At 37.6% G+C, this 18,048-nt stretch overlaps 1 protein-coding gene across 1 annotated transcript in view; it reads left to right on the forward strand.

Annotated features, from left to right (window-relative positions):
- The window catches only part of ERICH3 (glutamate rich 3), an 85,863-nt gene that overhangs the window by 23,939 nt on the left and 43,876 nt on the right, over nt 1–18,048 (forward strand). The window contains exons 2-3 of the mRNA XM_053693187.1: nt 14,068–14,161; nt 15,361–15,486. Of these exons, the coding sequence (XP_053549162.1) occupies nt 14,068–14,161; nt 15,361–15,486 (220 nt within the window). The remainder of the gene's footprint in view (nt 1–14,067; nt 14,162–15,360; nt 15,487–18,048) is intronic.

Consider the following 18,048-nt stretch of genomic DNA (forward strand, 5'->3'; position numbering starts at 1 on the left):
CTATTGGATGGGAAGTGAAGATGTCACCTCAGGAAAAAAAATGATGAATGGAGTGGGCAGACAGAGCACGGATAAGGAATAAAAACATTGGATTTAATAAAAGGTATTGGCCATTATCGTATATACATTTATATTGAGCATTATACATAAAATGCTACACGGATTTGTAATTTGGCTTGATGATTTGTTCAATTTACCATTACTTTAAGTAGTTTTCAGAAGTTCTAACAGACTGTCAAGTGTCCAACAACCAAGGCAATCACACAAATTGCTTACCCCAATTATAAATTGTTCTAAGACAAAACTGCAGTTGACCAGACATGACTTTATAGTTATATGGACCCCAAGAGGACTTTTTCTGGGATAGATATGATGAGTGCTTGTTTGCATTCACATTTCCCAATAGGAAGAGTGGACATCCTTCAATGTTTACTTGTGTAGGAACGCATACCTGTTATTATCACTTAAAATGCTCAAAATACGGATTGCTCTTATTGCTGACAAAAACATTGACTAAGTCTAAAATACCTACAGAGTGGGATTGATCATTTTGATTGTTTATAATATTTACCCAACCTAAATGATCATTTTCTTCAGTTGTATTTAAGGACTTGTGTTTTGATGAAAACAATAATTGATTCAAAATTACCACATATCCCAGAATTCTGAGGTAAGCCTATAATTACAGATATCTTATAAAATTACAGATAAAGGTCAGATGACATAGATCTAGCTATTTTAAAAGGCATTAATCACCTGTTGATTTTGTGTAATCGTGATTGTCCCACACACGCCCCATAGAAGACAGTAAGCTAATTTGCTGACCTGCAAATTATACCAAATAGCTTTTTAGGCAATTGGCAGCAATTTGACAACCTATGTTACAGATTTAGCTTTTAAGCCACTCTTGGGAGTGCATGTGACATGAAAATAAAACACTATGTTTCAATAATGAGGTGTTAACACATATGGGGCAGATAAGTGATATTGTATTTCTCTAATGAGGTGTTTACATTTAAGGGGCAGATGTGGCATACATTACTGATGAGTTATTTACTTGTAACGGGCAGATGAGCCACAGAATACTGCACTGCACTAATGAGTTGTTTTTTTTAGAAGTTTCTCTTTGCTAGTTAACCCAATCTCTTCTTCTGGTTATAGATAGCATAGCATTGCAAGTTAGCATTCTTTTTATCTGAAGGTACTTGTGTTTGAGTTGAGGCCAGGTGTGTGGAGCTTGCTTTGTAAGGTGGTTGCAGACTTAGTGTTTCTTGAATGGAGCTAAGAACAATTCTTTGTTTTTAGGCACGATAAATGCACTTTTGAAGAGACAAACTTTATTTAACAATGACTGTGGAATTGGCAACAACTGGAACTGAGGCTGACTGGACGTGCTGTTGGAACACAGGACTGGTCACTGGCACCTCAGGAACACTGAGCTGTATACTGGTACCACAGGAGCACTGAGCTGGATTCTGGTACCACAGGAACACTGAGCAGGATACTGGTACCACAGGAACACTGAGCAGGTTACTGGTACCACAGGAACACTGACCTGGATACTGGTACCACAGGAGCACTGAGCAGGATACTGGTACCACAGGAATACTGAGCAGGATACTGGTACCACAGGAACACTGAGCAGGATACTGGTACCACAGGAACACTGAGCAGGTTACTGGTACCACAGGAGCACTGATCAGGATACTGGTATCACAGGAACACTGATCAGGATACTGGTACCACAGGAACACTGAGCAGGATACTGGTACCACAGGATCACTGAGCAGGATACTGGTACCACGGAAGCACTGAGCAGGATACTGGTACCACAGGAACACTGAGCAGGATACTGGTATCACAGGGACACTGAGCAGGATACTGGTATCACAGGAACACTGAGCAGGATACTGGTACCACAGGAACACTAAGCAGGATACTGGTACCACAGGAACACTAAGCAGGATACTGGCACCACAGGAACACTAAGCAGGATACTGGTACAACAGGAGCACTGATCAGGATACTGGTACCACAGGAACACTAAGCAGGATACTGGTATCACAGGAACACTGAGCTGGATACTGGTACCACAGGAACACTAAGCAGGATACTGGTACCACAGGAGCACTGAGCAGGATACTGGTACCATGGGAACACTGAGCAGGATACTAGTACCATGGGAACACTGAGCAGGATACTGGTACCACAGGAGCACTGAGCAGGATACTGGTACCATGGGAACACCGAGCAGGATACTGGTACCACAGGAGCACTAAGCAGGATACTGGTATCCCAGGAACACTGAGCAGGATGCTGGTATCCCAGGAACACTGAGCAGGATGCTGGTACCACAGGAACACTGAGCTTGATACTGGTATCCCAGTAACACTGAGCAGGATACCGGTACCACAGGAACACCGAGCAGGATACTGGTACCACAGGAACACTGAGCTAGATACTGGTACAACAGGAGCATTGAGCAGGATACTGGTATCCCAGGAACACTGAGCTAGATACTGGTACAACAGGAGCATTGAGCAGGATACTGGTATCCCAGGAACACTGAGCTAGATACTGGTACCACAGGAACACTGAGCTAGATACTGGTACCATGTGAACACTGGGCGGGATACTGAGGCTGATTGCACATGCTGATGGAACACAGGACTGGTCACTGGCACCTTAGGAACACAGAGAAGGAGGGATTCTGGCAGCACATGAACACTGAGCTATTAAACACATACTAGATGTACAACTCAGGAACTACAGAGCACTTCTAGTCCAGAGTAAAAAGTGCCATTGGCCCAAACAGTAGCACTTGTTCTTTGGATTGCACATTTTTAGAGTTGTACTGTTGCAGTGGCATATTTTGTGGTTGGGGCTAAACACTGCGGGACGGATTATCAATGGTCTATGGGTGGGGTTACATGCCGAGGGCGGTGTTACATGCCGAGGGTGGGGTTACATGCCAAGGGTGGGGTTACATGCCGAGGGCGGTGTTACATGCCGAGGGTGGGGTTACATGCCAAGGGTGGGGTTACATGCTGAGTGCGGTGTTACATGCTGAGTGCGGTGTTACATGCTGAGTGCGGTGTTACATGCCGAGGGTGGGGTTACATGCCGAGGGTGGGGTTACATGCTGAGGACGGTGTTACATGCCGAGGGTGGGGTTACAGGTGGTTTGTGTGCGGGGCTCATCAGTCCCTTAAAACCAGAACAAAAGAAGAGCTGCAGGGAGAGAGCAGGTCATACCTCCCAGCCAGTGACAATCCTGCAGAATGCGGGACGATGGAGAGGGATGCAGAGTTATTTTCCATCAGATATTATTTTCACAAAATGGTTTTCATTGCATCTAGGCCAAGGAGTCTGCCTAAATAGATATGATTATTTGACTGCATTTTCTCCTAATTAAATATTTTGTATTATTTTCTCCCATGATGGTTTAATTTGTTCTTATCAGCACAGCTCCTTAGTGAATACTAATTAGTGTATCTCAGGCTATAGACCTATTATTTTATGGCATATTTCTGACTCATTTCTATAGATAATTGTTTATTAAAAAACATTGAATATTGCAGTTTTTCATGCAGGTTTAGAATAAAGTAATAAATCTATTTTTGTATAAAATATTGATAAGTTGTTTTTATCAGAGATCTGCAGTTTTAGAGGATAAAGGTGCAACATCTATCATTATCTATCTTTCTATCTAACTATGTATCTATGTATCTGATGTTTGTATTAGAGAAGTGCATTCCTTTTGTTATGAGTATAAATTCGGAACGAAAATCGGATGTTTGTTTCATTTTAACAAAATGAATACCAGATTAACTGCATCAACAAAAGTGATAGAAAACAAAAAATACTGACAAAATTAATCAGTATTCATTTATTTCCTTTAAATGTTTTTTTAGGGGCTAGTACTTGCCTTCATCACGCTGGAATGCGGCAATAACCCGATCCTCTTCTTCACAGAGCCCCAGCCGCGCTAACAGGAGGTTTAGCACGGCGGCTCCCAGGGCCTGCACTAGAGGCCGCGTTAATATGAGGGGCTTTGTGAAGAAGAGGGTTAGCGTGACTCTCCAGCGAGCTGAAGGTAAGTATATGCTACAGGTGAACGTTTTGTAGCTTATGAAACAAATGTTTGACAGCTGCACAAGTATAGTATTTATATATCATCTATCTATTTATCTTTCTATCTATATATATCACTCTGTATATCTATCTATCTCTTTCTCTATCTATCTAAGTATCTATCTATCTGTCTGTCTATCATCTATCTATCTGTCTCTATCTCTATCTATCTATCTATCTATCTATCTATCTATCTATATATCTGTCTCTATCTATCTATATATATATCTATCTATCTATCTATATATCACTCTGTATGTATATCTATCTATCTATCTATCTCTATCTAAGTATCTATCTATCTGTCTATCTATCATCTATCTATCATCTATCTATCTCTATCTCCCTGTCTCTATCAATCTATCTATATATCTATCTATCTATCTATCTATCTATCTATCTATCTATCTATCTATCTGTCTATTTCTCTCTATCTATCTATTTATATTTCTCTGTCTCTATTTATCTATCTATCTATCTATCTATCTATCTATCTCTGTCTCTATCTATCTCTCTTTCTCTATCTATCTATCTATTTATCTAATCTATCTTACCTCTCTGTCTATCATCACCTCTCTGTCTCATAAAACGAGTATGATTGGCTGCTCAAATCTTGTCTGGCTCCTGAATTTCCTAAATATTTCTCAACCCCTTTGTTAAAAGGACATTCAACACTTGATTGTAATATAAAATGTTTAATTCGGTGTATTAAATAAAACACTGCAATAAAATGTAATTATTTATTTTCCCCCTTTTCCTGTAATTTACGTCTAAACATTGTGGGATTTCCAATTTCCCTGAGTTTTCATAACGTAAGTAATGGATGCTGCCATGTTGAAACCTAGGTTTCCCTTAGTCAATTCTGTTGGGACTAAAAGTGTGCAAATCATGGCTGTGTAGAATATAGCTTTTTTAAAGGGAAACCCAAAATGTTTCTTTCATTATTTAGAGAGAGAAAACAATTTTAAAAATGTCCAAGTTACGTTTATTATCAAATTTGCGTCATTATTTTTTGTTGAAGAGATATCTAGATTGATATCGTGCACATGCCTTAAGCACTACATGTCAGGAAATAGTGCTGTCATCTAGTGTTCTTGTATGATATTATTGGAAAACTACTGACATATAGCGCTACAGACATCTGCACAGTCCTAAGCTTACATCCCTGCATTCAACAAAGGATAACAAGAAAACAAAGAAAATTTAATAATAGATGTAAATTGGAAAGTTGTTTAAAGTTGTATGTTCTGTCTGAATCATGGAATAGAAATTTGCGGTTTTATGACTCTCTAAATGGACTTTAAACTACTTTGGTAGGTTTTACACATCCTTCATTTGTTTAATTTATCTGTCCCTAATTGTTCTCAACAGAAGAGATTACTTATGGAAATCATAGGTTATTGTCAGGCTACTGTTTGCTTTTAAAAAATAATGTATTTACTGTTTAATGTTCCTGTACTACAAATACAGTATATGGTAACTAAGATTAAAAGGGACAGTATTCCCTTTAAGATTGTACGATAAAATATTTAAGTTAGTGTAGTAAAACAGCTTTGTAGTATACTGTCATTGTTTATTTTGCCCGACTTTTCCTGTAATTTAACTCAGAAAATTGTTTTCCAATTCTGAGGATTGAAAGTGCACATTGTAGTCTTCACAAGCCAAACCTTGCTGCATATCTGTCCCTATTAAGCCTCAGCAGAGGATATCAGATAACAAACAAACAAACAATACCTGTTTTGTTAACACAATTATAGTGGTTAGACTCGTCTACTAAGTTCAGATTAGATTCTATAAATAATGCCAATATTGGTATTAAAAAATAATTGCAGAAAGCAAAAAATTGTATTTGTTCTAAAATCTTTATACCCTGTTAAAATGTTAATCTATTGCAAGGCAACAATAAAAACTGTGCCTTTAGGGACAATAAACACCTTGAGATTTTTATATAAAATATTTCTTTATGCATAATTAAACAACTTTAAAATATATTTTCATTATTTATTTTGTCCCTTTTTCTAAAGGGACACGAAACCCCAATTTTTTTCTTTCCTGGTTCAGATATAGAATACAATTTAAAAAAAGTTTCCGATTTACTTTTATTATCAAATTTTCTTTGTTTACATGTTATTCTTTGTTGGAGAGATATCTAGATAGGTAGCGTGCACATGTTTCTGGCACTGTATTACAGGAAATAATGCTGCCATATAGTGCTCTTGCTAATGTATAACATTGTTGCAAAACTTTTGCCATATAGCATTGCAGATATGTGCACGCTCCTGAGCATATATTCCTGCTTTTTAATAAAGGATAACGAAGAAAAAATAACGAAGAAAAAATTATAATAGAAGTAAATTGGAAAGTTGTTTAAAGTTGTATGTTCTTATGTCCCTTTAATGCAATTTAGATCTTACAATTGAGCAATTTGTAATTTTCGGTACTTGAAATGCACCCTGCTGACTTGTCAAGGCTAACCCTGCTACACATCTATCCCTAATTGGATTGATCGGATAACAACTGCAAAACTATGCATTGTATACTAAATGTATGACAGTGGCTAGCCTTGTTGTCATTTGTTTGCTATTGAAAAATAATTGCAGTAAAAAGGATGTTAATTTGTTTAAAAAACATTGACTTGGCTGATATATTATTCTTGTAACTACAAGGTGATTAATGTCCCTTCAAGGACATCTATAAATAGCAATTGGCATGAGTAAAAAAAAAAAAATTTTACAAGGAAATAGACACAATTTTTTTCCATCATTGGTCTTAACATGCAAGAGCAGGGACATATAACCACACCAGAAGGTGCCAGCAAATTTGTATACAATTATATACGAATAATATACAGGGTACTTATATACTCCTGCAGCACTCAAGTGTGCTTGGTAATCTTTTGTAAATATTTTGCACAGATGTCATAATTAGCCAATATTAACTGCTAACCTTATCTTATTTTACACAAGACATAATATCATTTGTGAACAACCTTATCTTATTTTACACAAGACATAATATCATTTGTGAACAGTGGGCAGATCAATTATTCTTTATCATCTGTTAAATCTTAAATAAAGAAAGTGAATAATATACAGCTTAGTTTATTTCTTTGTAAAATCAATAACACGCAAATAGATTATGCAACTATTTTTGTTTGCAAACAGGAGCTAAGGAACATCAGAGAGTTACTATAGCAGCAGTTTAATACCCGAATCGCTACGTAAACTTGTAATGCAATAAAAATTATTTTTCCATCCAATATGTTTTTGTGAAACAATTACATTAATAAATGACATTTTGTGATTATCTCTAATAATTTCATCTTTGCCTTCTTTATGAAGTAACATTTTTCTTAGTAGCAGTAGCTGTGAATTAAGACAATTAAAGGGACATGCAATCCCCCCAAAAAATTGTATTGAATGATTCAGATAGAACATACAATTGTGTGTGTGTGTTGCATAAGCAGTATTAAGGTGACTTTTAAGTCTAAATTAAATTAACATAATTCAGGGCCTGGTTCTCAAAAACTCTCCTGCTAGAAGTGAAAACCTTGTGCACAATTCACAGGAGCAGAACTCTTAATTCATGCTATTTACAGTGAAAACAACAAGGGGTTAAACAAACGTCACAAGCATAAAACTGGCAAGATAAATGAGCGAGACCTACAGGTGTAAAATGCATAATCAACAAAAGCATAATAAAAAGATAATGCAATAACACTTACTCTGAATTTAAAATGAGCAGTAGTTATTTTTTCTGTCAATTTTCAAATGTTCTCCCATTTCCCTGCCCCCTGTATCACACAGCAGCCCCCAGCCAATCACAGACTCATAACTACACACTGATCTTTTACACATGCTCAGTAGAATCTGGTCCCCCAGAAAATGTGCATATAAAAAGACAATTTGATAATGGAAGATAAAAGGAGCATTTTATAACATTGCCATGTTCTATCTGAGTTATAACATTTTAGATTTGACCTTAGTGTCCCCAATGATAACTGTGAAATAACTTCAGACACTCCTAAGGAATACCCCTGTCCAGCATAAGCAGCACTCTTTCCAGACTAAGGAATACTCAGTTCTAGCCAACTTTCTGAAACTGTGTATAAAAAACAGTTCAATGCAACTTGTAAAAAATGTATACAAAGTATACTTCTTGCTGAATATAAACAGAAACAAAGTACAATCAGTATGTATACACATCACAGGCCAACATACACTGCAATATACAAAACCTAAAGTTTAAATTAAATAAAAATACAAAGTACAAAATATAAATACAACAAAACTCTGTATAATATGCTATATAGTAATGTGCTTATCTCTCCCTAACATCCAGAAATGCTGGGAACTCCTCTTAACAAAAACTGCCTTCTAAAATCTTGTGAGAGCAGAGATCTTTAGAGAGGAGAGAAACAAGCACAGCTACTGAGTAGGGTTACCACCTTGGCCATATTTTCCTGGGCACTTATGAGTTATACATGCTGCAGGGTGTGCAGGGAGGAACATGAACAGGGCTGTCCAGTGTCACTATTTGTGTGCTGTCCAGCAGCATAATGCATGTTCCCCTCTGCACACCCTGCAGCATGTGTAACTCATAAGTGTCCAAGAAACCATGGCCAATGTGCCAACCCTACTCCTGAGGTAGGCTCAGGAGCTGGCATGTATCTTGAGGCTGAAGTGGCAGAGTTCTGATTTTAAGCAGACTTGTGAATGCTAGAGGGACTGCAGGGATTTGATGTGGCTATGTTTCTTTTCTTTTTTATATATTTAGTTATTGTTTTGCAAATCTGATTCAAATCAATACATTTGCATACCAATTATCTTCATGGTATTTCTTTGACACACCCCTCATAAACCATTGTCTTCCTTACATTTAGCTTATCAATATAATGTGTTCATAGTACAAACAAAAATCTTAGACTCATTGTGGTCTCAGTGTCTCTGTTTTCAAGTGAAGAGGTAGAAGACTGTATTTATAATCTAGCTAATTTTTAACATGGATTTCATTTTACTTTCATTTTCTTTTAAATCACTGTTTAAAATGCCACATTTTGAAGATATCTGAACTAGACCACAGGGGAAATAATCAACATATTAGTAAACATGGTTATTTTACCTGTTGTCATGCAAGGTATCTTGAAAATCCGGCCTGTTGGGGAGAGGCCTGAGGACAGGTTTGAAAACCAGTGTTTAAAGGGACATAAAACACAAATACACATCATACACCTCCCTCTAACTAACTATGGGTGCTGCCATTTTGGAACTGATTGGCCGATTGGCTGCAAATCTGCAGGGGGCGACATCGCACCAGCAGTTCACAAGAACTGCTGTCGGCATTTATTTATCGATGTGCGGCAGACATGATACGCTACATTGTATCGTGTCCGCTCGCACTATGATAAATTGGCCCCTATGCTTTTTAAAAATGTGTTTAGTGTTAAATATCTCTTTAAGGCATTTTGACATCTAAGCGCTCCAAATAAAAACAAAAAAATGCTTATTTAGTCATTTGGATATTTTTTTAAATGTGACACCATGAAAAGGTCTCTTTTAATAAAGATTACCTTTTTGTACTGCTATTCATTTTAGTCATAATATAAATAACATGCAAATCATGAAGTTAAATTATATTTCAATAGCCAAACTCCACCCACTGTTTGCTTTATTTAGAGGAGCCAATCTGGGCTTTAGTCCACAGACAACAAGGCTAGCCACTGTCATAAAGATAAAATAAAGCGTATTGTTTTGCAATTGTTATCTGATAAATCCAATTAAGGAGATATATGTAGCAGGGTTCGCCTTGAAAATTCAACAGGGTGCATTTCAAGCTCTGAGATTTAGAATTTGCTCAATTGCATGAAAAGGGGCAACATAAATACTGCAAAGTCGTTTTATTATTCATAACTAAACATTTTATATACAAATCTCAACGTGTTTCCAGTCCCTTTAAGCTGTATTCACATTTATGTTTATTTGAATATTCATCCTCTTTTGATAAACTTTACATATGTGTCTTATATAATGGAATGACAATTTGTGTATGCAGTGAAAAGTAATTGATAATATAAGAAATCTGCTAGATGATTCAAGTTCCTTTCAATTTATGATTTGTATTGAACTCAGTATTACATTGTCTAAAAACGACATTGTGATTTCAATGAACTGTCAAGAACAACATTCTTCCCCATGTGGAGAATTCAGTATTGTCAAGCAAGGATTTGAAAGGTTAGAGATGTTTTCTTGAAATTATACACAAAGCAAACATGCTTCTCCACACTCACTGGAATGGTATTATGTGCATAATTGAAAGAGACAGTTCACTATAAGACTGTTTTTCCCTTAGTTTGTTTCCAATGACTTGTTATACTAGTTGTAGTGTATAAAATATATGCAAACCAATTCCTTTATGTTTATTATTGTATTTGACTTAGTGATTATTTGTCAGTAAAGCCACAGCCCTTTCAGATAGGCTGAGCTTGCAGGGAGAGTGTACATGATATTTTATTTATACACAAAAACAGCTGAAAATACCTTTTCTAGGTATTATTTGTTGAAAGCATATTCAGGTAGATTCAGGAGGATACTGCACTACTGGGAGCTAACTGCTAGTTGGTCGCTGCACATATATGAGTTGTGTCATTGGTTTACCAAGCATGTGATCAGCTAGCTCTCAGAAGTACATTGCTGCTCCTTCAACAAAGGATACAGGAGACTCAAACACATTTGATAATAGAAGCAAATTGGAAAGTTGTGTCATATTGTATACTCTATCTGAAGAATTAAAGAAAAAGTCTGGGTTTCATGCCCCTTTAAAACACAGTTTAACTGTAACATATATACATATCCTATATAATAAAAGGCTAAGTATGTTTGTCCGAAGCTGTTATGTGCAGTAGAGACTGCACAAAGTCAAACATACCTGGCCTTGAGCAGCAGAGATAGTGGTCCAAAGCAGCCATGATGGGGGAGGCGTGGCTGGGCGTGTTGTGATTGGGGCATGGCTGGATGGGAGTGGCGAGATGGGGGTGGCCAGGCGGCAGTGGACGTGGCTGCGAGATCACAAAAAATGGGGGAGTAAGAGCAAGAGAGCAAAAGAAGGGGAGAGGGAGCAAAAGAGAGGGAATAGAGAGCAAAAGAGAGGAGAGAGAGAGAGCAAAAGAGAGGAGGGAGAGAGAGAGAGAGCAAAACAGAGGGGGAGAGAGAGAGAGCACAAAAGAGAGGGGAGAGAGAGAGCAAAACAGGGTGGGGAGAGAGAGAGCAAAAGAGAGGGGGAAAAGAGAGGAGAAAGGGAGAGAGCAAAAGAGAGGGGGAGAGAGAGAGCAAAAGAGAGGGGGAGAGAGAGCAACAGAGAGGGGGAGAGAGAGCAAAGGGTGGGACCACTGTACTGCAAAAAATGGCTTGTGTACACAGGCTCTAGGACTAGTCTAAAATAATGGGCTAGTTTAGGGGAATAGTTACAGTTTTAGGGGTCTCAATTGAGACTGGGCCCACACATTTAGGGGGTCCAAGTTGCCCTGCATTAACTAGTGATAATGCTACAGAGGTGCTAGTTGTGCCCAAGTTACATAGGTAGCCGGTCTGGCCCCTGTGTGTGCCCTGTGCAAATCAGGGCTTGCAGTGTAAGAGTGTATGGATTTGCTTTAAAAATATGGTGGCACACAATGTTGCTGTACAAAAAAACTTGCTACCATATTTGTACAGGAAGACTACATTCACATTGGCATGGAGTAACCACTCCTCTTGCTGCTATGTGGCTTTTTGCTCAGCTCTTATGGATTGCAAAGAGCTAGAAAGGGTTCTGTTGAAATAGGAGGCGGAGGGGGGCTCTGAGATCTAGTTACACCCCTGGGCTAGATTTAATAAAAAAATTTAGTGTAACTAAAATGTAGTAATGTTTAATTTGTAATTGTCCTTCTTCTCAGCCTCAAGTTGTGAGCTAAGCTCTGATATAATCAGTGGGTCTGCACCTGATTCATAATTGTTCAATTCTTGAAGCATAGAACCAATTGCACTGTGATTGATACATATATCACAAAACACCTTCAAAACATTAGAGAACAAACTTATTAAAATTAACACTTTCCTGGCGGGGTTAAAGTGTCTACATCAGAACAACTGTTCCGATGTAAACAATTTGAAATCTTGCAATCGTGAAAGTGATCACGAGATTTCAATGATGGTATTGCGTCATGGGGTGTTCCTATTATGCTAGGAACGCCCTCCAGACTGCGATCCCATCAGGGAAGCACCAGTGGTTTCAGGAAAGCCACCCGGTTAGGACGTTGTATTCCGCCCAGAAAAATTTGGATGGAATACAACGCCGTAACGGCGTTAAAAGGTTACAAAAAAAAAGCCATATATAAAGTAGTCCAACGTAAGCAAAAAAAACCCCAAGAAAACTTAAAATCAGTTAGGGCCTGATATTCTAAAGCTTTGCAATATTTCACAAGGGCATTAGAGTCTTTATGAATCTTGTACACTCATAGTTGCAAACAGTCCCTGATTTCCAGCAACAGTCCCTGGATTTTATTGTATATCGCTGGAATTTTTTTGTCCCTGGAAATGCCACCTCCAGGAGCTTTGGAGGGCTGCAGCTGAGCTGGGGCATGTCTGACACAAGTCAATGGGGAGGTACAGCACGAACTCTGCTTGATCGCTCAGAGCAGGTCTAGGCAGGGACTCAATGGGTCCTATCTATCAAGCTCAGTAAGGAGCTTGACGGCCCGTGTTTCTGGGCTTTCAAGACCGCTGCTCCATAACCTGTCCGCCTGCTCTGAGCAGGCGGACAGACATCTCCGGAAATCAACCTGATCGAGTACGATCGCATTGATTGACACCCTCTGCTGGCAGCCTATTGGCCGCGAGTCTGCAGGGGGCGGCGTTGCACCAGCAGCTCTTGTGAGCTGCTGGTGCGATGCTGAATACGGAGAGCGTTTTGCTCTCCGCATTCAGCGAGGTCTGGCAGACCTGATCCGCACTGTCGGTATTGTCAATATTATGGGGTAGGTGTAAGAGGTTGGTGCTGTAATCTGTATAATAAGCTATGGATAAGTTTAAGTTTTACTATTACTCTCAAATGGGTGTGTTTTGATTGCAGAATGGAGTGGGCGGAGCAGTTGAACAGTAGGTCGTCAATACTCCTGTAACCCACTTGCTTGCTCTGCTCCAAAGTGTCCCTGGAAATGTTTTTTTAAATGTTGACAACTATGCATGCTGGGCTGATCTCTGGAACGCCCACACCTATCCCCTGGAGATACTTTTTGTACTATCCAGAGAGATTGCGTCACCATAACAAAACACAATCACAACATTTACACAAACCATTTTGCAAGGATGTTTCCTAGGTATTACTGTTGTAAATAATGTTTTTCCTTGTTGCTAACGGTTCACGTTTGATGCATGAGATGTCATGCATTGGGCACCTTATGTAGATGTTAATAGCAGGAACACCCAATTAGAAATTACTGGCAAAAATAGATTAAGTGTGTCACTGTTAAAGCAGCATGCAATTTTAAGCAACTTTCTAATTTAGTCCTATTATCAATTTTTCTTCATTCTCTTGCTATTTTTATTTGAAAAGCAGGAATGAAAGATTAGGAGCTGGCCCATTTTAAGTTCAGAACCTGGGTAGCGCTTGCTGATTGGTGACTAAATGTAGCCACCAATCAGCAAGCACTATCCAGGGTGCTGAACCAAAAATGGGCCAGCTCCTAAACTTTTATTTCTCCTTTTTCTAATAAAGATACCAAGAGAATGAAAACAAATTGATAATATGAAAGTTGCTTATAATTGCATGCTCTATGTGAATCATAAAAGAAAAAAAATTGGTTTAGTATCCCTTTAACCTTCTAAAATGTATACTGCCTGCTCTCTCAAATATTTTATAACGCTGTGACAATTGTAATTAAACTTATTTTATATTTCATAGGCCGTTGTCCAGCTATAACAGCCTCACAGACAGACATCTAAAGGGATATTTCAACAATACACGAATAAGAAGACATCTTCAAAGAGCTGGACTGGTACTGTTGTAATAAGAATGATAATAATTTAGTATTTACGCAGATTATTTCTGCAAAGTTCAGTAAATATTTTAATCATGTGACTCTGCTTTTCATTTATCTGTTAAAGGGACATAAACAAGCAAAAGAAAATGCTCTGATATGTTAGTTTATTTTATTATTGCACTACTGCCATAACTATGTGTTGAAGCCCAGAGCAGCCATGCACTAAGGACCTAGATGAACACATTTGATGAGTCAGTGACAAGAGGCATATGTGTGTGTAGCCACCAATCACCAACTAGCTCCCAGTAGTGCAATGCTGCTCCTGAGTCTACCTAGATATGCTCTTCAACAAAGGATGTCAAGAGAGCAAAGTAATTTGATAATAAAAGTAAATTTGAAAGTCTTGCATGCTGTCTCTGAACCATGAAAGTTTAAAGCTGAATTCATGTCCCTTTAAACACAGTAAAAGGAAGGCATTTGTATGAAAATAAAATGCTCTAAATGGTGGAGCTATTTATTTTTAAACCAGAAAATCACTTTAAAGGGACAGTCTACTCCAGAATTGTTATTGTTTAAAAGATAATCCCTTTATTACCCATTCTCTAGTTTTGCATAACCAACAAAGTTATATTAATACAATTTTTACCTCTGTGATTACCTTGTATCTAAGCCTCTGCAGACTACCCCCTTATTTCAGTTCTTTTGACAGACATGTATTTAGCCAATCAGTGCTGGTTCATAATTAACTCCACGGGAGTGAGCACAGTGTTACCTATATGGAACACAAGAACTAGCGCTGTCCAGCTGTGAAAAGCTGTCACAATACACTGAGATAAGAGGTGGCCTTCAAAGGCTTAGAAATTAGCATATGAGCCTACCTAGGTTTAGCTTTCATCAAAGAATACAAAAGAAAATAGCAAATTTGATGATAAAAGTAAACTGGAAATTCTTTAAAATTGCATGTGCTATCTGAATCATGAGTTAAATTTTGTCTAGTCTGTCCCTTTAAGTACTAGATTTCCTATAACAAAAAAATAATCAGGGTATATATCATTAGCATAAGATAATAAAGTAATAATGTGGATCTTTATTTTATCATCACAAGATATATAAGAATAAAGATTATGATTTAAAAGAACAAATCTGTTGTATTTACTGCAATGAAGAGACGTCATTTTTTTCCAGCGTGTAATAATATATATTTTTTTGTGTAGATTACAAAAAGTGGAAAAATATTGTCTGAAAAGGAATACAGAATAAATGCAATGAGACATGATAATCAAAGATACATACGAGAATGCCTTGCTCAAGCAATATTTCACAAAGTCCTCGATATGGAGGTAAGTTTATATCCAATTCCAGTAAGCAAATACATTACGCTTCTATTGTGTAGTATACTAGTATTATTGTTTAAAGGGCCATTAAAAAATAATCACATGATCTAATCCAGACAGCCTCAAACTTGGCTCTCCAGAGGTTTTGGAACTACATTTCCCTTGATGCTAAGCCAGTTGATATGCTGGTTGAGCATCATGGGAAATGTAGTTCCAAAAACCTCTGGAGGGCCAAGTTTGAAGCTGTCTTATCTAATCCATTATAGCATTATACAATCAAAAATACAATCAATGTTCCCTCTAATTTTTTTTACCGCTGGACGGACCTGCTCCTGCTCTGAGCAAATTTTTTTTACACAACCTGACAACTGGGCAGCACTTAAATATTATAATTATATTAATATAATATAACAAACTATAACAATTAAATAGCAAAGGCATTTTTTTACATAATGCCCTATACTTTCATTGGGAAGGAGTAGTGGTCAGTTAAAGGGACAGTCTACACCAGAATTTCTTTCATGTAATTAGCAAGAGTCCATGAGCTAGTGACGTATGGGATATACATTCCTACCAGGAGGGGCAAAGTTTCCCAAACCTTAAAATGCCTATAAATACACCCCTCACCACACCCACAATTCAGTTTTACAAACTTTGCCTCCGATGGAGGTGGTGAAGTAAGTTTGTGCTAGATTCTACGTTGATATGCGCTCCGCAGCAAGTTGGAGCCCGGTTTTCCTCTCAGCGTGCAGTGAATGTCAGAGGGATGTGAGGAGAGTATTGCCTATTTGAATGCAGTGATCTCCTTCTACGGGGTCTATTTCATAGGTTCTCTGTTATCGGTCGTAGAGATTCATCTCTTACCTCCCTTTTCAGATCGACGATATACTCTTATATATACCATTACCTCTGCTGATTCTCGTTTCAGTACTGGTTTGGCTTTCTACAAACATGTAGATGAGTGTCCTGGGGTAAGTAAATCTTATTTTCTGTGACACTCTAAGCTATGGTTGGGCACTTTGTTTATAAAGTTCTAAATATATGTATTCAAACATTTATTTGCCTTGACTCAGAATGTTCAACATTCCTTATTTTTCAGACAGTCAGTTTCATATTTGGGATAATGCATTTGAATCAATCATTTTTTCTTACCTTAAAAAATTTGACTTTTTCCCTGTGGGCTGTTAGGCTCGCGGGGGCAGAAAATGCTTCATTTTATTGCGTCATTCTTGGCGCAGACTTTTTTGGCGCAAAAATTTTTTTCTGTTTCCGGCGTCATACGTGTCGCCGGAAGTTGCGTCATTTTTTGACGTTTTTTTGCGTCAAAAATGTCGGCGTTCCGGATGTGGCGTCATTTTTGGCGCCAAAAGCATTTAGGCGCCAAATAATGTGGGCGTCTTTTTTGGCGCTAAAAAATATGTGCGTCATTTTTGTCTCCACATTATTTAAGTCTCATTATTTTTTGCTTCTGGTTGCTAGAAGCTTGTTCAATGGCATTTTTTTCCCATTCCTGAAACTGTCATTTAAGGAATTTGATCAATTTTGCTTTATATGTTGTTTTTTTCTTTTACATATTGCAAGATGTTCCACGTTGCAACTGAGTCAGAAGATACTTCAGGAAAATCACTGCACAGTGCTGGAGCTACCAAGCTAAGTGTATCTGCTATAAACTTTTGGTATCTGTTTCTCCAGCTGTTGTTTGTATTGCATGTCATGTCAAACTTATTAATGCAGATAAAATTTCCTTTAGTACTGTTACATTACCTGTTGCTGTTCCGTCAACATCTAATTTTCAGAGTGTTCCTGATAACATAAGAGATTTTATTTTTTAAATCCATTAAGAAGGCTATGTCTGTTATTTCTCCTTCTAGTATACATAAAAGTCTTTTAAAACTTCTCTTTTTTCAGATGAATTTTTAAATGAACATCATCATTCTGATACTGATAATGGTTCTTCTGCTTCAGAGGTTTCTGTCTCAGAGGTTGATGCTGATAAATCTTTGTATTTGTTCAAGATGGAATTTATTCGTTCTTTACTTAAAGAAGTGTTATTTGCATTAGAAATAGAGGATTCTGGTCCTCTTGATACTAAATGTAAACGTTTAAATAAGGTTTTTAAATCTCCTGTAGTTATTCCAGAAGTGTTTTATCTCCCTGATGCTATTTCTGAAGTAATTCCAGGGAATGGAATAATTTGGGTAATTTATTTACTCCTTCTAGACGTTTAAGCAAATGATATCCTGTGCCATCTGACAGATTAGAGTTTTTTGGGACAAAAATCCCTAAGGTTATGGGGCTGTCTCTACTCCTGCTAATGTACTACTATTCCTACGGCAGATAGTACTTCATTTAAGGATCCTTTAGAAAAGCTTACTTATGTTTAGGTAATCTTCTTAGACCTGCTATATTTTTAGCGTATGTTGCTGCAGCTTCAACTTTTTGGTTAGAAGCTTTAGCGCAACAAGTAACAGATCATAATTTTATAGCATTATTATTATTCTATAACGTGCTAATAATTTTATTGGTGATACCATCTTTTGATATCATTAGAGTTGATGTCAGGTATAT

Source organism: Bombina bombina, chromosome 10 (assembly GCF_027579735.1).
Source record: "Bombina bombina isolate aBomBom1 chromosome 10, aBomBom1.pri, whole genome shotgun sequence".
NCBI classification, from domain to species: Eukaryota; Metazoa; Chordata; class Amphibia; order Anura; family Bombinatoridae; genus Bombina; species Bombina bombina.